Below are 26,716 nucleotides of genomic sequence, written 5' to 3' on the forward strand. Positions count from 1 at the left end.
GATTTCGTTGATTAGCGTACATGAAAAGGGCATCGATGACTTTAGCAATCTGTTCTTCGACGAAGGTCTTAAAATTCCTTTAATTACGTTATTATCAACATAAATCGCGAATGGATGGGAATTGGAAATAACAGAGATATTTTGGAGAACTGGAGGATTGGAATATTTGAAAAAGTTTATTTCTCTATTGGTGACGTGGTTTTGTAATTTTCACACTTTTCACCGAATAACGTTAAGAAACATCGTTGTTTTTCTTAACACAAGTTACAAATTAAAGGTTATCGAAATGAATTAACTAGAGCATGATTCATGTTACGAAAGGGAATGATACATTTTTAAGTTTACTTCTGGAAAATTAAAGTGAGTGGATGAAATTTAAAAGCTAGACACTTTCGTGGTAATAACAATCGATTCGATCGACATAAGAATTTCCAAAACTTTATTGTTCTTTTAACATTGCGTAAAGTGAAGTTACGAGTTAAAAGTTATGCAAATAAATTATCGCAAAACTTGGTTCTCTTAGACGACAAATCGTTAATAAGCGGATTTGACAAATTCCAAATTGGGTGGTTTAAGGTCGCGCGTACAATTCGACGACGAAGTTGATTCCATGGCTCCTTTGACTCTTGAATCTAAGAGTGACGAAGGAGTATCCTGGACCACCAGCGGTTAGGCTAGCGTACGCACCGTTGCCATTGGTCTTCTGATCGAGAGCTTGAACCGTGGTGATGCGATCGTACATCGAAGTGTTGAAGGTCTTCTCCTCGACGACAATCCTCATCCAAGCCGAATTTTTGATTACGTTTTGTCTCAGAACGAGCCTGTCGCCAGACATTCGGTATCCGACGATCAGATTATGGGACTTGTTTCCGTTATTGTTGGAACCCCATAAAGAGTTTACTTCCGTGGCGGACACGGCAATAACCAATATCGTCAAATACAGCATAGTCTTCTGAGTTGTCATGGTGAATTTTTCTTCTACCGACACGCACGAATTTTATAATCACTTTTTTTTATCACAACAGCGCTGCCGACTGAGTATTCGCGCAAAGTTTGCTGCTTCGTCTCTTAAATAGCACCACCGATCGCCTTATCAGTTCACTTATCTCGATATGATTATAAGAATCTACATTACTTCAACTAATAAGGTTCCTTCTAAGAAAATGTGCTTCTAAATGTTTCCACTTTTTTTTGAGTTTGTTATCGATTGACCCTCATTAGCGACAAATAAATTGATTTTGCAACAGAGATAAATATCTACGTTCTCATCCATAGATTATAAATTTAACATTTAAACCATGCAGAAATTGAAATTTATATTCCCCGAATAATATATAATTGAGAAACATTTCCTCCAGTTATCTTAATGATTCTGCTATATTTTATATTCTAGTTTCATACCTGTGAGTTGGAATCTTTTTTTAGATCCTGTCTCAGTTCCAGAAACATAATCAAACATACAAATGTTCGCGGTATCATTCGCAAACAAGCCTTTTAACAGCATGAATAAACATGCCTTTTATCGTAAAATATTCCACCAATCGTTCACCGATGCAAATTTTATCGCGCCATTATTCGCGAACGTAAGAACACGTATTATGTACAAATTTCTGGGAACGTTAAATTCGGTTCCCCTCTGTTCCTAGAAATTTAATAAATATCGTAATTCATCGAATCGATCTGTTTACCGATATCTTTACAGATACAGGCGGTAAGCATTATTATCAAGGATAGACTGCCGCGTGTAAGGTGTTTGGCCTCAATTTCGTAATAGATGGCGATCTCTATAATTCATGAACAACCTAACTCTATCTAATGCTGCATCCCGCTGTGTGTGCCTTGTTCATCGTATGCAAACGCGTGCACACACCTTTGGTTTCTATGCACCTTCGATAGGTTGCGTTCGCAAACTCCCGATACGAAACCTCTGAAAGCACTCACGTAAACGTATTACGAAATAGTTAAACTTACATGGATCTAAATTGCTGTAAAAGTAAGTTACCTAGTTAATTCCCCGATAGCCGTGTGGACTTTTGTGTTACGGATGGTCGTGACGATCTTTAAAAGATTTAAATGTATGTATGCAGTAGACTTTATAGCTGTACAAGCAATCAAATACTGTGCTTTGCTATTTATTTGAAGAATTAAATTTGTTTATTTTATATATGAGACTTAAAAAATCGGGAATATCGTAGACTTAGAAAAAGCAAAACCGAGAAAATCGTTTTTGGAGCGGCGAGGATTAATTATGATAACGGGAAATGACTGTACGCTTAGAGGAATATTTTGCGATGACAGGTTTGTTTATTCGTGATCTTAAAAGGCATCCGTGCAAACTGATCGCATAATATGTACAGAGTATTAGTTGGTACAAACGAATTTCTTTTGACGTTCTTTGTACTCGGCTCTTCCGATCTTGATCGTTCTTCTGTGCGTGTTCTCGATCTTTCGGTAGAACAGGTTACGAAGTTCCGTGTTTACCGCCCTACATCACAAGTTCTCTTAATTATGTGAGCTAATGCTTCGTCAAGGTCGTCGGTGGTTGCTTGCTACTATACTTGTTAACCGAGTGACTTCGTTACCTCGGGTATAGACTTAGTTCCCGCACCATAAGCAGATTCACTCGAATCATTTAGAATCTCAAAAATCGGGAAACAATATTTAAAAGAGAATAATTACCTTAAAATTGGAAAGTTATCCGAATTATTATTAGTCCCGATGCTATTGACATTATAGATACGAGGCACGTATTTTCATCGTGGGAGCCCAAGCGCAAAATACTACGAAAGGCTAGGCAAGCTAAACGACAGGAAAACTTGGCCAGGAGTAAACTTTTCGCTGCTAAAAAGTATTATAGTACCGGAATAGCTGATTCAAAGTACAATACAAGTTTTCAGCTTTATCATCGAAATAACAGTTTCAAAAACTTTCATCGCGTTTCGCTTGAAATAATACATTTCAGAACGTTGTAGACGATAACTTATGCGCATTTCGTTGAAACTTAATAAAATTTAGCAGAAATATTTCACATTCGTGATATCTTAATTATTAGCATTCTCTGACACAACTTTATCAATTTTAAATTGACAAATACAAACATTTCAGTAATGGTTATTGTTTTGTGATTTTCATACATAAAAAATTGTACAAACTACTGTAAAAAGAAATCAATAATCAATAAACAATAGAAAGATGAAAACAATAGCGTACCATGCATAAATGTTACAGAATATTTATTGAGTGTTTTTCTACCTGAAATGAATTATTTTTGTCGTAGAACGAATGAATTCAGTCTCACTCTACATCGAAACCCATTGTTATGAATGATATAAGAGAAAGTGTATTCGAAGAAAAATATTTATATACGATCAGTATTTTCCAAACAATTTCTGTGTTGCTGCAGAAAAGTGGACTCAGCGCATGGGATATAAGATATGATCAAATCGAAAATACTTAAATAAATAATCAGACAAGGACAATACATATAAATATAATTTTATTTTATGTTCTTGTTCTCCATTTTAAGGATGCTATAGTAGTAACAACAAACTTGGTTGATACACGAGTTTTCAAAATTTTATTGTGTCTTCAACATAGCATAACAATAAAAATTAAAAGTTATGGGAACAAATTATCCAAAGCATGGTTCATGATACAGAAAGGAATGACAAATCTTTAACAAGACTTTCGACAGAGAAAGAACAGATTGACCTGAGTGAATCGGATGATATTAATCCATCGAAATTAGTTTAAGCTCGTGCGTACAGTTCAACAACGAAGTTGATTCCCTGTCCCCGTTGACTCTTGAATGCGAGCGTGACATTACTGTATCCTGGACCACCGGATTGAAGGGTGGCGTATGCACCGTAGCCGTTGGTTTTCTGGTCCAGAGCATTAACCAAGGTAAGGCGGGAGAATCGCGTAGTGTTGAAGGTCTTCTGTTCGGTAACGATCTGCATCCAGGACGAACTCTTGACTACGTTTTGACTCAGAACAAGTCTATCTCCAGGCATTCGGTATCCAATGATCAAGTTGTGAGATTTGTTTGTTGCATTAGTGGCGTAACCCGGTTGACCAAACGAGTCTACTTGAGTAGCGAAAATCGCAACGGCAATTATTGCCAAGCAAACCAGAACTTTCTGAGCCGACATGATGGGTTTCTTCTGGATGCACAACAACTTTGATATCACGCTTATATCACGACAGTTCAACAGACTGAGCAATAATGCGAAACCTACTGCTCCGTTATTCAAATACTAACCAGTGATCGGCTTATCAGACCACTTACCGCAATACCATTTTCTCATTTTATTTACCGATACTGGAAGCATGTATTTTAGAAACAAGTACTTGTGAATTCACGATTTATCTATCGATTGGTTCGTCAACGATAAACATGTTATTTAGATAAATAATTGTATGTCGTTCGAATAGAAGCCTTTTTCACAGAAAATATTTCCCGTTCGAATATACACTTTTAGAAGATAACGATATTATAGTAATAACAATAAACTTGGTTGGCACACGAATTTCCAAAATTTTATTGTTTCTTCAACATAGCATAACAATACAAATTAAAAGTTATGGGAACAAATTATCCAAAGCATGGTTCATGATACAGAAAGGAATGACAAATCTTTAACAAGACTTTCGACAGAGAAAGAACAGATTGACCTGAGTGAATCGGATGATATTAATCCATCGAAATTAGTTTAAGCTCGTGCGTACAGTTCAACAACGAAGTTGATTCCGTGTCCCCGTTGACTCTTGAATGCGAGCGTGACACTACTGTATCCTGGACCACCGGATTGAAGGGTGGCGTATGCACCCTTGCCGTTGGTTTTCTGGTCCAGAGCATTAACCAAGGTAATGCGGGAGAATCGCGTAGTGTTGAAGGTCTTCTGTACGGTAACGATCTGCATCCAGGACGAACTCTTGACTACGTTTTGTCTCAGAACAAGCTTATCTCCAGGCATTCGGTATCCAACGGCCAAGTTGTGAGATTTGTTTGTTGCATTAGTGGCGTAACCCGGTTGACCAAACGAGTCTACTTGAGTAGCGAAAATCGCAACGGCAATTATTGCCAAGCAAACCAGAACTTTCTGAGCCGACATGATGGACTTTTCGTGAACGCACAACAACTTTGATATCACGCTTATATCACGACAGTTCAACAGACTGAGCAATAATGCGAAACCTACTGCTCCGTCGTTCAAATACTAACCAGTGATCGGCTTATCAGACCACTTATCGCGATACCATTTTCTCATTTTATTTACCGATACTGGAAGCATGTATTCTAGAAACAAGTACTTGTGAATTTACGATTTATCTATCGATTGGATCGTCAACGATAAACAAGTTATTTAGATAAATAATTGTATGTCGTTCGAACAGAAGCCTTTTTCACAGAAAATATTTCCCGTTCGAATATACACTTTTAGAAGATAACGATATTATAGTAATAACAATAAACTTGGTTGGTACACGAATTTCCAAAATTTTATTGTTTCTTCAACATAGCATAACAATACAAATTAAAAGTTATGGGAACAAATTATCCAAAGCATGGTTCATGATACAGAAAGGAATGACAGCTCTTTAACAAGTAAGATACTTTCGACTGAAAGAAAAGAACTCATTGGGCTGAACGAAACGGTTCATATTAATCCAGCAAAATTAGTTTAACTACGAGCGTACACTTCAAGAACAAAGTTGATTCCCTGTCCCCGTTGACTCTTGAATGTGAGAGTAGCATTATTGTATCCTGGACCACCGGATACAAGGGTGGCGTATGCACCCTTGCCATCGGTTTTCATGTCCCTAGCATTAATCATGGAAATGCGGTAGAATCTCGGAGTGTTGATGGTCCTCCGATCGGTAACAATCTGCATCCAGGACGAGCTCCTGACTACGCTTTGTCTCAGAACAAGCCTATCTCCAGGCATTCGGTATCCAATGATCAAGTTGTGAGATTTGTTTGTTGCATTATTGGCGTAACCCGGTTGACCAAACGAGTCTACTTGCGTAGCGAAAATCGCAACGGCAATTATTGCCAAGCAAACCAGAACTTTCTGAGCCGACATGATGGACTTTTCGTGAACGCACAACTATAAAATCACGTTTATACCACGACAGTGGAGCAGACTGAGTAATAATGCGAAAACTGCTACTTCGTCGTTTAAATACTAACCAGCAATCGGTTTATCGGACCACTTACCGTGATTTTCTCTTGATTTTCTCATTCTATTTCCCAATACTGGAAGTATTTATTCTAGAAACGAGTACTTGTAGATTTACGATATATCTATCGATTATTGTTAACGATAAACAAGTTATTTCAACAAAGAATTGCATATCGTGCAAACAGAAGCTTTTTTAAGTAAGAATATAGATAGAATAAATTAATGCTTAAATGAAACTGCAAATTTGAGCATTCCTCGACTTATCATTGCGTTTCTGCTGCACGTTATATTCCTGTGTCTTACATGTTTGTCGAAACATTGTCTCTGACTCATCTTCAGAGATGTAGTCAAGCGTATGTACATTTCAGATACCGTTCGTAAACAGTTTTATCAGGCCAGTATTCGTTTATGCGAGGACAGGTGTAACGTACGAGTTTCTGCGAACGTTAAATTTGCTTTGTTCTATTCCGAGAGGTTCAATAAATATCGTAATTCTCTGAATCGATCTATGTACGGTTATCTTTCTAGATTAAGGTAATAATTATTATTCAGAACGATCGAACGGCATATGTAACGTGTTTGGATTCAATCTCGTAATTGACGGTGATCTTTATAATTCACGAGTAACCTAACTCCATCTAATACTCTATCCTGCCGTGTGTACTCTGTTCGTGGTATGCATACACACACACACACACACCTTCAGGTGCTATGAACCTTCGATAGGTTGCGTTCGCAAACTCTCGATACGAAACCTTTGAAAGCACCCACGTAAACGTATTATAGAACAGTTTAACTTATGTAGATTTAAATTGCTATAAAAGCAATTTAAGTAGTTAATTACGACAACGGGCCATGGATGTATACTCGAGGGGAATATTTTCCGATAAATTCTTGTTTATTCATACTGTTAAAAGGCTTTCGCGTAAACCGAGCGCATAATATAAAGTATTAATATATTTGTTCCCAAACGAATATTCATATTTCGTCAGACGTTCTCTATAGCCAGCTGTGGCGGTCTTAATCGTTCTTTCGTCCATTCCTTTGATCTCTCTTTAGAACGGATCGCCAAGTTTCATGTTTAGCGCCCTACATTACAAGCTCTCTTGATTACAAGACCTAAAGCTGCTTTGTCAAGGTCGCTGTAGGTTGTTTGCTCGGGTGCTTGTTAACCGTGTGAGCATCCAATATGTTACCTCGTGTATGCACTTAGTTCCCGCATCGCGAGTAGATTCACTCGGATCATTAAGTCAATTGCTGGATACACGATGACAGAATATGGGTCGTAACAGCCATGAAATGTACACGCAGAGTGAAATTACCCTGGCAACCGAATCTCATAACATAGTCTCTATTTTTAGCGAAACAATTACGATTCTGGTAAATCAGTTTTCTCAATTGTTGGCAAACCCTGTCGTACACACACTCGGTGAACATAGGTTCAGCAATTACCATAGCATAACTTCTCAGGCGACACTTCATAATTCATATTCGACAGATATTTAAAATCGTTTTTTCCCCAATATAAAATTATACAAAGTAATTTTTTTCTATACCTTCGACTTTTCTTTTGACTAAAAAACCACCCCATTCTTGAGGAGCGCCCTATGCGTGTGTATTTGAAAATTACCCAACAGTTTCTGTGGAAATAAATTTCCCAAATTACCAAGTTTTAGTTAGAAAACGATCTTTAAGTATTTTAAGAGTAATCATTATACTCTATTGCTTTTTTAATTGACCCTAAATACACAAACTTCGACAAATAATATTCCGTAATTATTTTGCACCGAATGAATATTCCAGGATATTCCTACCATTTTGTCGCAAGGTATTGCGCCCTTCTGTCGTTAATTTACCGCAAAGTCCATTTCTCTGTAACGAATGGAGTGCTTGTAAACAATCCTACGAACGACGAATGCCAGTTTCGCTTCGGTTTGTTTCGATGGTACCGCATATGGGGATGTTTATTCTCAGAAGGTTCTCGTGTGTCTAAATATAGGCGTGCATATTCTACGAGCAGTATCGTGGAAGTCTTACTTTCAGGTGCATCCACCAACGCGTCGTACGTTTACGCACACACAAGGACAAACGTTAAACCGGAGTTCTCCGACTTTAGCTTCCTACCTACGAACGACGGTGTAGAATGCAAGTGAGCTCGCATTATTCATTCGACGGACGAACCTTGACTAGGGGGCTACTCGATCTCTGGCACCTGTCTCGAGCATACCGGACAGAAGATATCAGCAGCAGCGCGATGCTTTTGCCATTAATTATCCCCCCTTTCGTGTACTTCGGATATCCGCAGCGTGGCTCGATTTCAACTGTCTTAACGAGATATTCGGTAATACTGAATCCGCTTTCGTAGACGTTCGTAACAGCCTGACGAATAGCGACGAATTTTCCGTCGATCGTTCGAAAACGTCCCGTTCTCGTAATCGAACAACGGACGGCGTATCGTCGAATAATTGATACGTTTCGGTGAAACGTAATTGGATTATGATAAGAAGGATGAATCGTGGCACGGCTCGCAGGATCGATGAGGCGAAACAGCAGGTAATTTCGACGGAACGACGTTAATTATTTGGATGTACCAGAAAACGTTGCACGTTTCGAAGCATTACCTCCGTGACACGATAAATATAATCGTATTCACCCTCCATGAATGTTATTTCATCTTTCGAGAAAGAAATTCTAGCTTACGATCAGTAGGAGAATAATGCGGAGCGAATATAAATTTCTATCTTTATCTACATACGTTTTGCCTCTCTTCGAGATACGCAAACTTATTTTAATTCCAGGAAAAAACACGTTATGTAAGCTTACACGATTCAATGTACGACTTTACCATTATCTCTTGTACTGGGTATTACCTTGTTTACCTTACGTTTTAGTTATACATCCTGGGTAAATCCAAAACGCGACCAAAACATAGATAAAGGAAGTAATTTATAATCATTTGCTTTGTGTTATTCCAACGCCAAACAGTAGAGGAAAGTACCGCAAATCAAACGCACATTGATCGTTTTGTGGCACGACGGATGAAAGAATCGCGAGGGTGCTGGACCAAAGACGGGATAAGAGAGTAATGAGCGTTGAGGTCACTCGTTAGGACAATTAGGCGAACAGAAAAGTTCCATTGCAGTTTCGTAGCTACCCAGCCGTCCCTGTAAGAGTCAGAGCGACAGCTACTAGTTTTTTCCATTACTCGGAGCCGTTCACATCTTTTGGGGAATTAACATATTATACCAAACTCGTACTGAAAGGACAAAATTTTCGCGCGTCGGACGGAGGTGTCTGTACAGGGTGTTCAAAAATATCAGGGGACAAATTTACACTACGCATTACCGAAATCAACATTTATACTCCGTATAAACAACCGCTAGAACGTTTATTCAAACAGCAACGTTTAAGTGTGTAGCGTGGCACGTGTTGGGCAAACACGAAATAACCGTGCGAAGGTTGTCCTCCTTCTTCGAAATATACTTCACACGAGATTACTCTAATCTCGTATCGTTTTCAGAACAATGCCGCTTCGTTTGAACGCGATTGCGTAACGTTATCTTTGTTCATCGCGAGCACCTGGACCTAGCTGTTGCTTTATCAAAATTATTCACGAAAATGACTTTAGAGAATCATCGTTCTGATTAAACAAACGCGATAAACGATATGTTTATTTCGACTCGAAACGACATAACGCGTATATCGTTCGTCAATGATGCAGCGCGAAGAGAAACTCTGGGCGCATCGAGCCGTGATAGTTTTGGTTTATGATGTCTGTTCGTCCCAGCAGAGTTCAATATAACAGTTACGCGATGCGTACGTTTATACGCGTAATTTGCATTCGTCGCAATACGATAAGGTTAAATAGTTACTCGCGTCGACCGCAATCCCGACCTCCGAAACAATCGATCGATTCGACCACATTATTACGTTCAATCGTTATTAATTTATCAAATTTTCTTTCGCTGTTGCTCCTGCGTACCTTTTCCGTTTTCGCAGAAAACAATTTCCAAATATTCCGTATCATATTTACGCCCATATAGATACACATACATGCGTATTCAATTGTTTGAACTTGGATCAACAGTTGGAAGAATCAATCATTTGCGTTAAGCCTTGGAGCTTAGTGTCTAATAAAAAAACCAATCGCGAATGAGTTTCAGTGACTAAGAAAATGAGTATACATGATACATCAAACAATGTAAGTTGAAACGTAGAATATTGCATACGTATTAACAATAAAAAACGTGGAATGAGTCTCCTCGAATAGCTCAGAAAAAGACACGCTTTCCCAATATTCCTCGCCAGTACCTAGTAATAATAACGTAAGGTTGATGAATCGAATTTTCTAATTTGAGCTAAGTATGTTCTCGAAAGTGCACGTTATATCGAACGATCGGGGATCCAATGACGGGCAACTGTCTTTTCATTTTCGTTGACGATACTCGGATTCCCGTACTCGACGCGATAAAACCGCGAATTATGGTACGCCACGAAAAGCCCGTGAAATCGAAATTCTGGATGGCGCGCGCGCCCGCGCTTTCGCAAGTTCTCGGTTAAGCCTCAGAAAGCTCAAGCTGCAACGGCGTCGATGCGTTTTCAGGAGGGCGACGTGTGCAGCAGTAAAGTCGTCGAACGACGTCCCCGTGGCCCTTTCCCCGCCGTGGGTAATCCTCGTAGATTGGCAGCGGTGCAATAATTCGTCGCGTATCGGTACGGTCCCTCACCAAGAGGAAGCGTTAAACAACCGATATTCTTTTTTCCCCCTAGAGGAAACCCCAGTCTCGATTTGTTGCATGCCTCACCTGTCGTGCATCCTATCTCGCGACCATCGTGCAGTCGCCATGAACGGTCTCCTTATGCGCCGGTACCTTTATGCATCGTTAAAACAGGCAGCCGCGCCGCGACAGTGGTAAAACGGCAGTAAATCGATGTATCGTCGCGACGACGGTACCCCAGACACAACACGAGATAAATGAGAAACAGAAAAATGAACGGAATCGTCGGAGTTTGAAAGCCAAGTGCCAAACGCGAGATTAATGGTCCACCGTGTCACGGAAATATTAAAAGGACCGACGTTAAGTTATGTGGCGTGCCGGGCCAAACGAGCGTGCAACGATCGCCACGCATTTTTGAGAAGTTGAGAACCAGGCGACCGGTTCCGGTTTCAACGTTGCACAACAAATGGGAGCATCCGTAAGAACGGATCTAAATTTTCAACCTGAGATTTATACGCGCAGCGTCTGTTTAACGCCGGAATTGTACGGTGAAATACCGCATTCCCCACCTATTTTTGTTTTAGCCATTTCTAAGAATTGCACTTTGTTATTTATGCTTTCTGCTAGCCTTCTGGCAGGGAAGATTCCGCGTTGACCGTAATTTCCACCAGACCCCGGTCTATTTTCTCGCATTCCCACGTTTCGTGACAATTGAGATTCGATTCCCCATCGCTAGAAGAAATGTTTACGGTTTACGATCATTTCGAAATGTACGTCTAAAAGCGATCGCCCGAAATTAATACTGCAAACAGAACCTTTCGTCCGTTAGAAGAACATGACGTAACGAAGGAAAAGATTCTCTCTACAAGGAGAGCTAGACACCAACGACTTAATTAAGATCCACCGTCGCTGATCCTCCTGCGAAATTTTCATCGTCCATTCTTCCGGAAGACATGACAGAGACGAGCAAGAAACGGGGAGGCAAACACGGAATAGCCATGAACGCAGGAAAGCCGGAAGGTGCTGCGAGGTAGCGTAAACAATTCCCAGCACAATTAGGAAACGTTTGTCCGTCTGTGTTTATCGAAGGATCCGTAACTAGCTCAGGTAACACCTATCCATTTGCTACCCGACAACGGAGCTTCGGCTCGGCCATGCGAAGAATCCACGGATGCGTTATTGCGTCCTGCGGAAAGAAACTTTGTCGACCAGCAGAAGATCGATTACAATTTCGTTCTTTCTTTCTACTTCTCCGTGATACCTTTCTTCGAGCGCATTACACAATCACGGACGAGTTATAAAACCTACGGTTATAAAATCTACGGCAAATGGAACTTTCTACCCCACGACTCGAGGACTCTAGAGTCCTTCTGCTATTATTATGTCACAACCAACGTTATCAATTCGGAATCAAATAAGAGCGCAACGCTTTGAGCAGTAAGAACGAAAGAAGACAACTTCAGAAAATATTCTGTTGGGGTAATCTTAAAAGTTTCTGCGGTATCTAAGTTCGATACGTTCGTATCGTTGTATCGACTTAATTTTTATAGGTATCTTTTCATGTGATTCTAAATTATGCACTAAAGGAAAGAATATTAATCTTGCAAACGTTGTTTGATTATTTCTTCCTTAGAATACAAGACACTGTAGAGGCTGAACAAGATCGACGCTACAGTTACTAAATAATGCACGGAATGCATAATGCGTGGAACTTCTAATTTAAACACCTCCTAACTTATGCTATGGATGAAAAATAAATAAAACTTGTTTCCAAGTTCAAAATAGTACTCATGAAACAAGGTATAATAAAATTTTGTTACATAACAATGTTATTTATACCCATTATTATCAAACGTAAACACAGTCTTTTTTAGCTTAAACTAAAAATTACTCCGATAAGATAATCGTGTAAAGGACGTAGCAAAACTAATAATTTTTCATGAATCATACAATTCCTATTAAATAACTATCGTGCAACAACATAATTCATTATCAACCGGAGCCTTATCGTCGCGAAGAGCACACATCATGAATCAGCCATTATATCCGTTCGTTTCGTAATCCTTGGCATTTTTCTATATCAAAGATCGTTAAACAGAGATGGAGATAATCGAATGAAGATCTCGCGAGAAATGTTCGACTCGACGGATTAACGAGCGAGCGTCCTTCAACGTTAACAGAAATTCGATTTGGATCAGTTGCGGCTAAACGATCGGCGTCGGTACATAAAGCGGACGTTTCTCATTTTCCGTGATCGGCGAAGAACGGAGCCGTTCGTTCTGGGCAGACTGCCCGGTAGATTATACGATTACAAGTTATGTCAGCGAAAATGAAGTTATTTGGTGCACAGAGCACGAGCACACGCCACGGAAGAACTTGCCCTGACGTACGCTAATTTGATATTGGATAACCGTTCCCGTCGTCGGTGCGAAGCGACGCGCGAGCCCCCGAAGGCTTGCACGCACACATCGGCCCACGGCCCTCCTCGAAAAGTGCATTAATGCGCAAAAAATGATGGGGAACGTTCGGTCGAAGTGTCACTTGCCAAGAAAAAACTCTCGTCGCGAGAGAAATCAGAATTTCATAACATTCGACGCACCTAATTTTACATTACGTACTATGCCACCTTGACGAAATCAAAAATTTGTTTAAAAAAACAACAGTTTAAATCGTTCGAAATAGTCTGAAATAGATTTCGAAACCAAGCTTCCACGCAGCTTTTCATACTTTGCTTATTTGCTTTTCGCCATGATATTCTCTGCAGATGCGATTACGAAGCACGTATTTTCTCTGCAAAAACCGATTGTCGGCCCTGGAACTAACAAGACTCTCGTATGCGTTAGAATCGCAACTCTTTCAGCGTATCATCGGAAAAATATCTGGCATTACGTTAATTTGTCCCCTTGTCGCCAACAGTCGTTTCCGTCAAGTTTCGCGACGGAAAATGAGAATAGTTTTCAAAGAGTCGGTGGAAGTCTATTTCCGTGGCATTGTGGAAAGGGCGAACCGGGGTAAAAAAAATCTTAATTTAGTTCTACCATCTCGTTCCTGTTAGGTGTACGTGCATGCATGTGGGTCGACATGCGGGTAATCGTTTCTATCTTTCTCCGCTCCGCGGATACAAATTTTTGAGAAAATCCTTGCTACCCGTTCTAGTCGTTTCATAATCTGCAGACGTTATGACAGACCACTATTATCTCCGGAGGAAAAAATAATTAATGGCTGGAAGGAAGAAACGAAGGAAGAAAGCCGACTCTTTACTTTCGGTTCCATCTATTCGCTTTTCCTTCCGCGGTAATTTAATCGATCAAGTTCAATCGTCTGTTGTTCTTTTTCCGTAGTCGTTATCGCGAAGGAAAGAGAAAAATTGGCGCCAGTAATTTTCCTTAATCAACTGATTAATAGTATGTGTTCCAGCTTTTTTCACGACTGTGATTAAATACTTGTGTTATCGATACACAAGGTTGTGGCGTGACTTCAAGATTAGATCGTAGTTTTTTATATAAATTCCTATATTTTTGACATTATCGTCTCTTAGATATTTTTCACAGAAATTGCGATTACTCACAGGTTCGAATTTACTGATATAAACGTTCGAGGATAACTTGGGGCTTCCTTCAAATATGGATAGCGTGAATGCGCGAGGAGACTCGAGCAGGAAACTGGTCAGTCGCATAATCCCTGGACAGCAAACTTGTCGCATTATCCGTTGCATCACGTTTGGCAACTAGGCGTTAGTTTCCAGCTAAGGGACATTAGGTACGAGGACACTAAGAGAGTTGACAACAGGCATGAGCCACCTGAGGAACTAACGAGGCGAAGTTGACTTCGTATTCTGAGAAACGTGCCAGGCAAATTGCTACCAAGACCTGTTGTAGAAAGCGTGGATCCAAAGTTTCGTTCGAATCGTAAACATTGAAACACTCGGTGTCCTCTATGGAAATCTAAAACTCTGCGAAAACGAAACTGAGGAAACTATCTCGACAATTGAACGTTCAAGGAAGAGTGAAACGTTTTGACCTTATAACATGGATTAAAACATTTCTCCGTGAATAATTTGAAATTTTTTAATAACTTTTTAACAAAGCCTCAGTCAAGAAATTGATATATTTGATTTTCGTCTTATTTTGGCCTATAGAATCTCCCATTAAAATTCTTCCCAAGGGTGATCGAACACCCTGTATAAACACAACCGTCGACAAATGTTTTACTATCGCTTAATTTGTACTTTTACTTTCAAATTGCATCCGACTCCTACTTCCACGTTGCAGCAATGCGAGGCAGATACATCATGTTCTATCGGAGGAAGCCATCAATGGCGTAACCGGGAAGCCGTCCAAAGTTCTCTAACGATGATGTATCGAGGCAGTACGAGACCCCTAACTTGCGGCCATTCCGATACACCGTAAGTTACTAGTTCTTTCTCGCTTTCTCTCCATTATCCTTTCTTTCGCCACCCCTTACCGAGAGAAACATTGCGTCCCTTGGTATCCACGAAGCTACCATCGATGATGACCGTGACAGATAACCTGTCATAATTCTCGATCAAAATGTGGACGTGAATTATGTCGGTCAAGTTCTATAACGCCATCAATTTTCCTAGGATAACATAGACTTTACGCTCGGATAGCAACTTAGACCAAAATCTTTATATAACCATTTACGAAGAATCCAGTACGTCTTAAATAGAACGTTTTCGAACATTTATTAATAACAAAATTAAAAATGGATAATAGTACACAATAAACAATTGAAAGTATTTATTTATAACTAAACGTACTCGTATCGAGCTGATTTGGATTGCTATTATTCTGTTATTAATTTTATATTTTTTAAATTATATTTTGTAAATAACCTAAATAATTGGGCATCTCTCTTCGATTATACTTCGAACAAAAGGCACTGAAAGTCTCGTTATTTAAAGAACAATGAAAAAGTTATTTTCGTAACGTTTAATAAATGTTTAAAAATTCTTTGTTTCGCGTAATTAGTTTGAGGATAACCTAGTCTTTCAGTCGTATTTAATCTGTTAGCTAAATCGAGTAGAAATAATATTTTCACAGCGATGGAAATTTTGATGGCTTACCGTAAAGAAGATTTCGGAAAGCTGTCGATTCAAGCAGTAGTAATTTTTTAAATTGAATGGTGCCGCGCGCCGGGGGCGACCGGAAGCTGTCACGGCAGCTTTAGTTCCGCCCAGCAACGCGCGTACGTTCACGTAAAGAAGAGCACTTTCCTACGGTGATTCGGTTTTTATCTTTGTGCTTTTTTATATTATTGCTTGTAGTGCGGATATACGTTAAAATTCATTTGACATTATTGTGTCCTTCGACAATGTGCTTTTTACGTTCATTTGTGCTGACGATACACAATATTTAACACGTTCACCGCGAAGAGAATTTTCCGTGGTCTGTCTCCGACAATCATTGATGATTTTAAGTTAAAATATTAAAATACGAAAAACTATTACGCGTGGTGAATTTATTATACTGTTGTTCAACATTGGCCGCCTCGAAATATTATAAATACCAGAAACTATCCACGATTACACACGATTCGGAATTGCATGTAGACTGTGACCTTCAGCTTCGTCCGCGTTGATGTCCTTTCCATCGGCAGCTTTCTTTGCGCGTGAGTTGAACAAAATTATGAATAAATAAATAAGTAGTCGTTTAATTGAAATCAGTAAAACGGAATTAGAGGTAACTCGAAACAAGTGAACAAACAGTCAGACAAAGAAAAATTCCAACAATGTGTTTTAATTGTATTTCAATTTTATTTATATAGCAAATATAATTTGTAATAAGTAATAATCTCAAGTAAGACTAGTAATTTGAGATGAGATAGAAATTACTGAATTAAATGCAATGTAACATTTATTTAATTTTTCAATTACATTGATTACATCAGAACGAAAATAGATTATATAAAAGTATGATAAAACATACATTTCTCTATTCACTGTTACAAATAAAGCAATGCACCTTTTATTTACAACTTTCTTTTTTAAGTCTTGTGTAGACCAACCACTTACTGATAGTTCGTATACACAATTTCAATTTAATTACTTCAAAATGAAGATATAAGATAAAGAGATAAAGTTACTCAATATAATATGTACTTGTAATAAGATTATTTTCATACAAATTGTAGCTACTTCTGTTTCATTACTACTCTTTGCACTCCATTCAAAATCATGCGTACATTAAACAAACTTTATATCTACTTTGGATGTTGCATAACGTTTAAAATTATATTACTTATATTCAATGCTCTATAACTGGAATGTTTCGTTAAGTAATAATGGCAATTTTTAATTTCATTTTTAAAGTGGCAGTATATAATAAACTATCACTTCAAAAAAACTTGTTGGATAAATTGAAACTTAAATATACATATAAATATTATCTGTTAAAAGCTGTGTAAAAGCAATGATACTTCTGTGATTGATTAGTACACTAATTTGTGAATATACACTTAAACTCAACTGTAACTTTGCTACTAAAATTTAAAGTATCTAGTTCTTACAGTTTCGATTATTTATTGTACAAAATTATAATTATATTGAATTATTAACTGATATGTGTAACGAATCCATAGAATATCTTCTTTCTTGATGTGTTGTTTTCAACCATTGCTTATGTTCACACATATAAGGATATAATGGTACCACTAAAACACTTATATCATCAACCGATGCCATAGGTGAAAATTTGTCGTCAGTTTCTTCAGGATTTTCTGATTTACCCACCCAAACTCGTCCAATTAATCTGCCTCTTGCTGCTTGTACCAATTCTTGAGCACCCATTGTAAGCCTGCAGTTACAAACTTTCAGTAATTCCTGTCTTTAAAATATACATTGTAATTTCTCAAAAGTAATAAGTACCTATATTCCAATGGAGGGGTACAAGGAGCAAGTATTTTCCTAAGTATATTTGCTGCTGCTTTATCTGATACAACATCCCAAAGTCCATCAGTAGCAACAATGACACAGTCATGTTCTGTGGGATTATAACTGTCCAAATGTATAGTTTGCACTTCAGGTTGTGACGATAGGAATGGTTTTATGTTAACTCTTGTATTGGCTGCTTTCAAGCCATGATCTCCAAAACCACGTGTCACTCCTATGGTACCCATAACTCGACTCTAAATATCAAGTTTAAATTAAACTTCTATCATAAGTATTATCATTATTGTTTAAATGTCAAAACTAGTTACTCTTTTGCCATGTCCAGAGATGAGAGGTAGTTTTAAATCAGAATGAGTTAATACTTTGTATGCCCAACCTGTCATATAAGGTTCTCTATACAAAACTGTGGATCCTAATTCCTTTTGCATAGGTCGTTTTCGGAACTCCAATGGTGTGAAGTGACCTTTCAATAGTTCATTACTTCTCAAAAAACCTAATGCTCTAATACGATTAGATTCCGAATCAGGGGTATGATCTGTTGTCAGTGCACCCTGGGTGTCGTCCAACACAATTACAGCTCTGTCCATTATATATTTGTCATGAATTATTCTCATCTTTATTGTCTATATTAGATGTTCTAAAGCCGATCGTCATGTGGGGTGAATCGCGAGTCTTAGAAACAGCGTTTTTAATTGTATTTTTTCTAAGCTAATAATATTTAATTCCCTGATTGTTTTTAACTTGATATTCGTAAAATTTTATTTGCAAAAATCGAGTATTTTATAGGGAAATGCGGAATCTCGAAAATGTTCGGGGTTCCCGAAAATATCCAGAATTCTCGAAAATATGCAGGAGGTTTATACAAAAACTATAGTGAAAAATAATAAAGTATGCTATTTATCAACTCAAACTGCCATTTATATCATAAAACTTAACATAGCCACTGAAAGATTAAATATTAGGGTTGTCACCTTGAGTCCCCAGCACCTGCAGCATATAATATACCATTGAGAAATAAAATGGTAATAGCTGTGCAACCACCACCTCCATCTAGAGCTTGAAGTTCTACCATTTGATCCATTTGCCTATATGCTAATTCAATAGCACCAATGACTAAATCTCTTCCTTTTACAAAATCATCTTCATCTTCATTCAATAATATGTTTCCAGGTATTGCCATTAACCTTTCCTAGACATAATTATATACTATTTGAAAATACAATTTACAAAAGCAAATTATAAATTTTTTTAACAAAGGTTGTTTTTTCTTACCAAAATTATCCTATGTAAGTGTAATCTTGCTGTTAAAGCAACTTGGTATCCAGCATGACCATCAAACATAGAAAACATGATATAAGGCAATGTGATATTAACATCTGATAGTTTAAGATCTCCTCGAATTGCACAGGCTTGATCCTCATTCCATGTACTTTTCCCTGCATTTATACATTCTGCATAACCAGCACACCATGGTAACCGACTCAAATCTCTTGGAACTATAATTGGTCTTACTCTGTGATCAGCACTTACCTATTATAATACACATTAGATATGTTCAGATTATTTATGAATGAAGAGATATTTAATTCATATACAATAATAGCCATTATATATTAAAGCACATACTTGAGTTTCCTCTGCTGTTAATCCTAGGAAACTAGGTCTACTATATGGTTTATTTTCAACTTCCGCAAAATTTGAATTAATATAATCTGTTAATGCATCATTGTCTGAATCATTAGGATACTGTTGGCCAAGTTCACTGGCACCAACAGCATTCAATAATACTGATTTAAATCTGTTTAGCATTTTTTCCTGCTATTTATGAACACAAAAATGACAAATGTGGTACGTGACAAATGTAATAAATTGTGTCATAACATATATTTTATAAGTAAAATAACATTTTTGGTAATAGCATCTAAATTATACTTTGTTTCGTATTAAGGAATTAAGCATTGGCGCATACGTATGATAACATCAACGAAAGGCATACAAAGTTGTAATTACTGATTTGGTTATCTGTCATCTGTCAGTCGTGAATAACAAAATTAATTTTTGCACTACAAATATTCATGCAAATTCGGTAATACTATTTTCGAAAATAGAATTATACACTTCGAATTGTTTATAGGTTGGTAATTTCTTTAATTGGTAACATTTTGTTGACAAATTATTGCCAACAGTGAAATAGGTTATATTCTGACACGTTGCGCCCCCGCTCGGCGGTCTCTTTCTACGACATGACTACTTCGCAGAAGGAGGCCACCACTTGCCATGCCCGCTGGCCACCATAGTGGGTAAAATGGTGGTCAGCGAGAAGTTCCGACTAACTTCCTGCTCCAGGACACGGTGCTCATCTGCCTGTGTGTTGCTCCGTGTCCTGGGCATCACCATAATGGTGGCACACCATCATCGCCTTTTATCCGATTTGACACAGGTACTCACCGAAGCAACCATGCCCGGTGAGTACCTGTGTTATCCTGTAGGACAGCCTACCCGGTTCGTCCTGCCACTTTCACCAGTGTGGCAAGACTGCACCAATGAACCATTTTGCGGTTCCGCCAATTTGAATTAGCTTGCGGAACCACACGAACAAAACGGCTTGTTGGACATAGAGTCGTCATACTCATGGTCCGAACGGTTAAGCCAAGACCCCCATTCCTCCTGCCGTCACGTACAATTCACAAAACAAAAAAAGGAATTGTGAATGGGTCATTGTGACGACCAACAGGAGTCTTATATTTCATGTGTCTCTTCACCCTGAACTTTCCAGCATGGTAGAACCTACCAGGAATCAAAAATCCCCGCCGGTATAGCTCTAAAAATCACTAGGGAGCACAAGCTCCCTCACCACGACGAGGTAGTAGCCACGAGGGAGTTCATATCATAGACTATGTAATATTTAAGAATATAAGTGACTTAAAATGACTGAAAAATGTAGTGTGAGATAATTAAATTGAAGGCCGTTTGCACAAATCATTTGTACGAACTTGTTGCGTGTAAAATATTTCATTAACAATATGTCAAAAGGAAAGAAGAGTGCACGTACTGAGGTAGGTAATTAACCTTCGTATTATTATGTTTCTTAATTCTTTGTTTACTAACAATATTTATACAATATGCTTGTGACGAAGTAATATATCAAATAAGTAATTTATATGTAATGTAATGTATCTGATAATGATTACATTGAAATTACAGGATGCAAGTAGCTCATCTGATACATCTTCCTCGCTATCGTCAGCCGAAGAAGTAGATGCACAAGATTTGAAACCAATTAAAGATTATTTGTCAGATCGTCGGGAATTAGCTCGACAACTTTTCAAATCTGTCAAAACAGAAAAGATACAAATGATGTTACCTCAAGTGTTAAAGGTTAGCTTGTCATTGATGTGTTAAATGAACTGTTAATTTTCTTGTTTTTTATGTAATGGCTTGTCACATATTAAACTGCATCTGTAACAAAATTAATTTAGTATATATGTCACACATTGTTGTTATTTTTCAAAGTTTATCGTAACTAGATTTTGAGGTTATGTTAAACACAACATTTTTGTTCACTTTACGCACTTAGCATATTATTTTATATGTACAAAATAATAAAGTGCTATATAATAATTTGCTGTAGAAAATGGATTTTGGACAATTAGAAGAATGGTGTGCTAATGAATTAAATGGTATGTCAAAAGTGCGTATATTGTGTATTTTGAATGGGAAAACCATGATGGAATCATCAGATACATCAGAGTCAGATGATTCAGGTATGTAAAAAAGTAGGATGTATTAAAGATAAAAGTGTTATGATTTAGATATTGCACTTAAATATATCTTCATGGTAATAGGGCCTTCTTTGGAAATTATTTCTGATACTGAAGAATGGTTTACTGATGAAGATGTACTTAAGCAGGAAGAAGGATTGCATTCTCTTAAAGGAAAGGTAAAAAAGGATAAAGTTAAACAAAAAGGGAAATCTTTGTTTCATAAGAAAAATGATAGTAAACCTAATCATAAGAAAGTTCCTGAAACTTCTTATAAAAATGTACAAATAAAGAAAGAGGAAGAAGCAGAAGTAAATAAAGAAAAAGAAGGTGATAGTTTGTTAGATTTGTTAGAGTTAGAGATGCGTGCAAGAGCAATACGAGCTTTAATAAGGAAAGAGGAAGATATAATACCCAATGCATCTAAATCGGCAGCCAATAATGATACTTTGACTGATAATGCTGTAGCTAAAATTGAACAAGAAGAAATGAAGGAAAAAGAAAATTGTAGAAGACAATTGGAAAGGATTATAAGTGCTCAACAGAGTAGTGCTGTGGAGGATGAAGATGTAGTATTAGTGGTTCAGCCAACTCCAACTATTGAATTATTGTCAAGTGAAAGTGATGGTGAATCTCATGGTGGTGTACGTATAAATAAAAAATTGCAAAATGAACGTGTTATAAATACAAAGGACAATATTGACAGTGCCAAGAATGAAAATATCAGTAGTGTACATAGTGTAAATAGTGCAGAAAACTCTAAAGAAAATAAAGTAGTTGAAAATGGAGTAGAAACACAAAAAGAATTAGATACTCATAAAACAGAAGTTTCTAAACGGGTTCATAGTAATAATGTGAGTAGTATTGATACTCAGTCTAAATCTAATGGGAAAAGAAGAAAAGTGAAGAAAAAATTACACACCAAAGAGCAAATAAAAAATACAGGTTCTAAGATAGATACGCATAAAAGCAAATCGCACACTGAAAGTCAACATGTGAAAAGTTCAAAAAGAGATCAGTGTTTGCCAGTAGACAGTATTACCAAAAATGTAAAGTTAAATGAAAATGAACATAGAACTGATGATAAGTCAAAAATAATACACAATAATTCAATAAAAAAACAAAATTCGGGTGAAGTGTCAAGCATATTGAATAAAGTACTGTTAGATGAAGACAAATCCAGTGACTTGGATGAAATAATTGACTTGGATAATTACTGTGATGACATGGATGATATAGAAAACAGTGAGAATGATAAGAAAAAAAACAAACAAGTTATGCAGAGTGAGCACTGTAAATCTCAAGTTGAGGCACGTCCTGCACAAAGATTAAATGGAACTGAAACTTGGGCGAGTCGTTACTATCAAACAGATGATGTTCAAAATGTGATAAAAGAGTCCAAGATACAGTCCGAAATTCGTAAACGGTTGAGAGAACGTCAAAGACTTTCTAAACTTAGTACTTCCCCAAATGCAAATTCTCCATCATCATCTCCTGTAATAGAAACAGGAAGTAAAATAGTAACAGATAAAAATCCATTGGGTTCAGTCGACGAATATCTAGCTTTAAAGCAAACTGCCACTACAAACCTTAGTACTGGTGATAATAATACTGATTCTATTACAGTAAAGAATAATGATGCCTCCATAAATACATCTATTGATACCAGTACAGCAGTTGAAAGTAATTGTACATCAGTTGTATGTTCTAAGAAGCACAATGTTGATGAAAGGACTAATTTAGGTAATGATACAAATACTGACACTTCATTCACCATAAAGAATGAAAATGTAACTAATGCAATTACTGGTACCAATTCTGGTTAATATAATTTGATTTAAAGTCGTCTGTCTAGTAAACCAAATTTTACTATATGTATAGAAGAAATTGTATCCCTTAGAGATTTTTTAAAAATAAGTTATATAAGGTATCAATAATCTAAAATAAGTAGTAATTTATTAATAGTAGTAACGTTAAAAGGAATTTTTATATACGGGAATATATCATTTTAATAAATAACTGTAATTTACTTTTATAGTTTCATGTAAGTATTTCTTTATTGATTTTGTAATTAATAATATTAAAGTACAATTAAAAACTATCTTACAAGGTGATCACATCTTGATCGATATCAGAGATCGATATTTTGCGATTTCGCTCACGTATCCCCTCATTGTTAATTTTAGCGTATTTTATATATCGATTTCAAATTCGATTTCGATATATCGCTCGTCTACTTAGCTGTACTTAAGAATTCGAATATCCGATCATTGCTTTCCTTACTTCCGCTTTACATAGTTTTACCATCGATGTGAAACGTTAATTATTCATAAATTATATGAAACATTCACTCTACGTTTCCGATACTTTCATATGTCGCGGGATAGCTGTTATTATTCGTAAAATGCTATAATCATCGTGTTTTATTCTGGCATGTAGAATCGCCCCTTAAGATTTCCTATACCAGTAGCCGAACACCTTGTGTCGTGGATAAAACATTTTGTATACGTTTCTGCAATGCAGTCATTAAAAAATTAGTTAATTGGTAAGATTGCCATTCGTTTTGAAAACGTAGCAACCCATTTATAATACGAATACGTGCGGAAGTCGAACCGGAGCCAACACGCGTGAAAATCGGCCTGTATTTATCGCGACGCATAAATGATCTTTCACGACGTAGGAAACGCAGAAACTAGTACGCACGTAGTCTCATTGACTTTGTCGTTGCATGTTTGAATGCTGGACGGGGGATTACGACACGGCCGTTGGAAAGATTTTTCAGAACCGCGACGGTCTTGGCACAAGAAACTTTCGATCGCGATGGGTGGTTCCGGTGCCGTGGAACTTGGAAAGTTTCTCCGCGACGATGCAAATAAGAGATACAAAAGGTTGGGAGACCGGCAACTTCGTAGGGGAGTAGAAAGGTCGATAGTGCTCTGCATCATGCGAGACAGATTGTTGACGAGGTTCGAGTGGAATTTAAATGAGTAATCCTGAAACGCGTTGCGCAACACCGGGAATTTCTAGATGGTCTACTTCCGATGAAAGTTGCATTTACAATACCACAGTAGACGAGTTAATACAGCGATAAATTTAAACGTCGCTGGCTGCAACCGTTCGTCGCGGGAGTTTCTTGGATTGATTTCTCGTAATATGGAAAATAGCTCCACGTAACGACGCTCAAGCGCCAGTATGAAAAGATAGAGCGATATTGTATTAAAATCTTAATATTTAAACAAAGAATTAGTCATGTTTGTGGACGATGCGAATAAAAGGCGCGTGCGATAGCAATTTACGAGGAATCGCGAAAAGCGTGGCTCACGATTAAGTCTTTTCATTTCCAATGGCGTTGATTAAACGCCTTTCCTTTCCCGAAGGATTCCATAAAGCTTTATCCGGAAGAAGCACAGCTTAGACGCTGAAAGTAATTTGTCGTACGCTTGCGAAGTTATGGTCCAACAATTACGATAAATTTGCAATCTCATTTTGTTACAATCCGTGTATTACTATAATTGTGTCAATTAAACGAAGACAATATTCCTCGTTAACCTGCCCATTTGAATTCTTCGAAGCTTACTTGTTATTCTATTTTCTAGTTGATTTATTTCTTTTCCTTGATTGTCCGTTAGTAACAGCATCTCCGTTTTACCCCCTTCGTGCGATTGAGTGGGTGGAGGAGTTGGAACTTACGGAGTAAAACGCAAACTCGAAGCCCGTATGTGTCGACAGTACCAATATTAACGTTACGTTGACGATCATTTCTCGTGCAAACAAGCTCATCTATCGACGAACGTGATGGATCGTGTAGATGAAGGATTCTATGTTCCTTTCACGTTCCCGCGACGCGTCGCGTGCCACCCCATGGAATTCCGTCGAGTTCTGTGAATCCGCGAACGGAAGAAAAAGAATGGAAGGTCGCGATATCGATACGATTGTACAAGATTTTCAGAACATTGTCTCGACCGTACGAATTTCCTTGAGAATCTTTAGGGTCTATTTTGCAAAGAACACTTCGTATCAATGTTCTTTACAAACACGTGATGTAATTTAATTATCCACTATTTGTTCGGTTTTGTTGACACACGTGCGAAGTTTACGCGTTTACATAGAAAGTGAAGGGGAACGAATGCGCAAATTGAGTGCGCGAATACACAATAAGTGCATTTCGCCATTCGCTAGGAATAAAAAAGGGGTTGATGGGATATAACAAGTAGGCGCACGTATTTCTTCATGCGTGCAGTAAACGTCAGTTTCTAACTCGCATTTCCGTCTTATTTTATCACTTCGAGCGCTGCATCGTTCGGCGATAATAATCGCTCGAAACAAAGATTGCGCACGAAGTTCTTTTCTCTCGGTCATCGCTTTCGAATTCGTACGAATTACGTTCTTGTTACTTTTTTCGTCGAGATTTCTTTGACGGATAGCGGCGGAACGAAAGCATTTCACGCGTCCTATTGTGTAAACTGGTTATTTATTCATCAGCGCGTAATTTATTACGATTTCATGTCAAACGGTGGGCTTTAAAAGGTATAGCACAATACGAGGATACTTAGTATTCTTTTTTTTAAATATTTTTATAGCCTAGGTGATACTCGTTTGCTATTTTTGACTAGCTTAAATTACGATTGGTCCTGAATCCTCCGGGGTTATTACTCTTAGGCCAGTTTTATGAATTAGATCTAGTTTTTTGTATAAATAAATTTATATGCGTTAGAACATTCGTCTGCTTCTCAGATCTTTGTTATCGAGGTCACTAGGTCAAGCTTCGAATTTCCTAAGGGGTAACTTGATTTTTGATGGATTAGTGGTCGTTTTGATTACCTAGTTTTATAGTATATTTAACGCGTTTCGAAGAGCGAGAAAGAAGCACACGTGGTTCGCTAATAAAATTGAGTAAATGGCGGAAATAATAATAGAACGGTGATTGCACGATAACATTACGCTGCGATCGACGTGCATAGTGGGAAATGTCCTGACGTAACGCGGATTTCCACGTACATATCGGCGGAAAAAAGCGTCGCGAACGTGAAAGGACCTCCTTATTCGTCTCTTCCAAGACACTCGACGGAAGACACAATAGAGATTGATGCAACCGCCAAGTCACGATTCTTTAAATTGTAAAACGAAAAACTCGTGCTCCAG

The 26,716-nt window shown here is 37.7% G+C and overlaps 4 protein-coding genes across 4 annotated transcripts; 1 reads left to right on the top strand and 3 right to left on the bottom strand.

Annotated features, from left to right (window-relative positions):
• Window positions 1–206: 206 nt before the first annotated feature.
• On the bottom strand, window positions 207–1,032 carry LOC143340858 (putative salivary secreted peptide). The gene has a single exon (XM_076763224.1). The coding sequence runs from the start codon at window positions 962–964 to the stop codon at window positions 572–574; it is 393 nt and encodes a 130-aa protein (XP_076619339.1). The 5' UTR covers window positions 965–1,032; the 3' UTR covers window positions 207–571.
• Window positions 1,033–3,554: 2,522 nt separating this feature from the next.
• Window positions 3,555–4,228, bottom strand: LOC143340949 (putative salivary secreted peptide). Its single transcript, XM_076763396.1, has one exon. The coding sequence runs from the start codon at window positions 4,149–4,151 to the stop codon at window positions 3,750–3,752; it is 402 nt and encodes a 133-aa protein (XP_076619511.1). The 5' UTR covers window positions 4,152–4,228; the 3' UTR covers window positions 3,555–3,749.
• Window positions 4,229–16,776: 12,548 nt separating this feature from the next.
• Window positions 16,777–20,123, bottom strand: LOC143340828 (protein phosphatase 1H). The gene is made up of 7 exons (XM_076763166.1): window positions 19,824–20,123; window positions 19,440–19,631; window positions 19,086–19,343; window positions 18,785–19,002; window positions 18,122–18,392; window positions 17,790–18,049; window positions 16,777–17,718 (listed from the first exon to the last, which is right to left on the bottom strand). The coding sequence occupies exons 2-7, from the start codon at window positions 19,620–19,622 to the stop codon at window positions 17,463–17,465; spliced, it is 1,446 nt and encodes a 481-aa protein (XP_076619281.1). The 5' UTR covers window positions 19,623–19,631; window positions 19,824–20,123; the 3' UTR covers window positions 16,777–17,462.
• Window positions 20,124–20,675: 552 nt separating this feature from the next.
• On the top strand, window positions 20,676–24,891 carry LOC143341203 (uncharacterized). Its single transcript, XM_076763935.1, has 4 exons — window positions 20,676–20,869; window positions 21,018–21,191; window positions 21,445–21,577; window positions 21,659–24,891. The coding sequence occupies exons 1-4, from the start codon at window positions 20,837–20,839 to the stop codon at window positions 23,398–23,400; spliced, it is 2,082 nt and encodes a 693-aa protein (XP_076620050.1). The 5' UTR covers window positions 20,676–20,836; the 3' UTR covers window positions 23,401–24,891.
• The last annotated feature ends 1,825 nt before the right edge of the window (window positions 24,892–26,716 follow it).

Source organism: Colletes latitarsis, chromosome 4 (genome assembly GCF_051014445.1).
Source record: "Colletes latitarsis isolate SP2378_abdomen chromosome 4, iyColLati1, whole genome shotgun sequence".
Taxonomy (NCBI): domain Eukaryota; kingdom Metazoa; phylum Arthropoda; class Insecta; order Hymenoptera; family Colletidae; genus Colletes; species Colletes latitarsis.

Excerpts from the sequence above, each read along its gene's own strand:
- LOC143340858 (XM_076763224.1), bottom strand. The coding sequence starts at position 964 with ATGACAACTCAGAAGACTATGCTGTATTTGACGATATTGGTTATTGCC.
- LOC143340949 (XM_076763396.1), bottom strand. The coding sequence starts at position 4,151 with ATGTCGGCTCAGAAAGTTCTGGTTTGCTTGGCAATAATTGCCGTTGCG.
- LOC143340828 (XM_076763166.1), bottom strand. The coding sequence starts at position 19,622 with ATGCTAAACAGATTTAAATCAGTATTATTGAATGCTGTTGGTGCCAGT. Across the intron at positions 19,003-19,085 it reads ACTTACATAGGATAATTTTG|GAAAGGTTAATGGCAATACC; the intron begins GTAAGAAAAAAC and ends AATTATGTCTAG. Across the intron at positions 17,719-17,789 it reads ACCCCTCCATTGGAATATAG|GCTTACAATGGGTGCTCAAG; the intron begins GTACTTATTACT and ends TTGTAACTGCAG.
- LOC143341203 (XM_076763935.1), top strand. The coding sequence starts at position 20,837 with ATGTCAAAAGGAAAGAAGAGTGCACGTACTGAG. Across the intron at positions 21,192-21,444 it reads TGTTACCTCAAGTGTTAAAG|AAAATGGATTTTGGACAATT; the intron begins GTTAGCTTGTCA and ends AATTTGCTGTAG. Across the intron at positions 21,578-21,658 it reads ATCAGAGTCAGATGATTCAG|GGCCTTCTTTGGAAATTATT; the intron begins GTATGTAAAAAA and ends TCATGGTAATAG.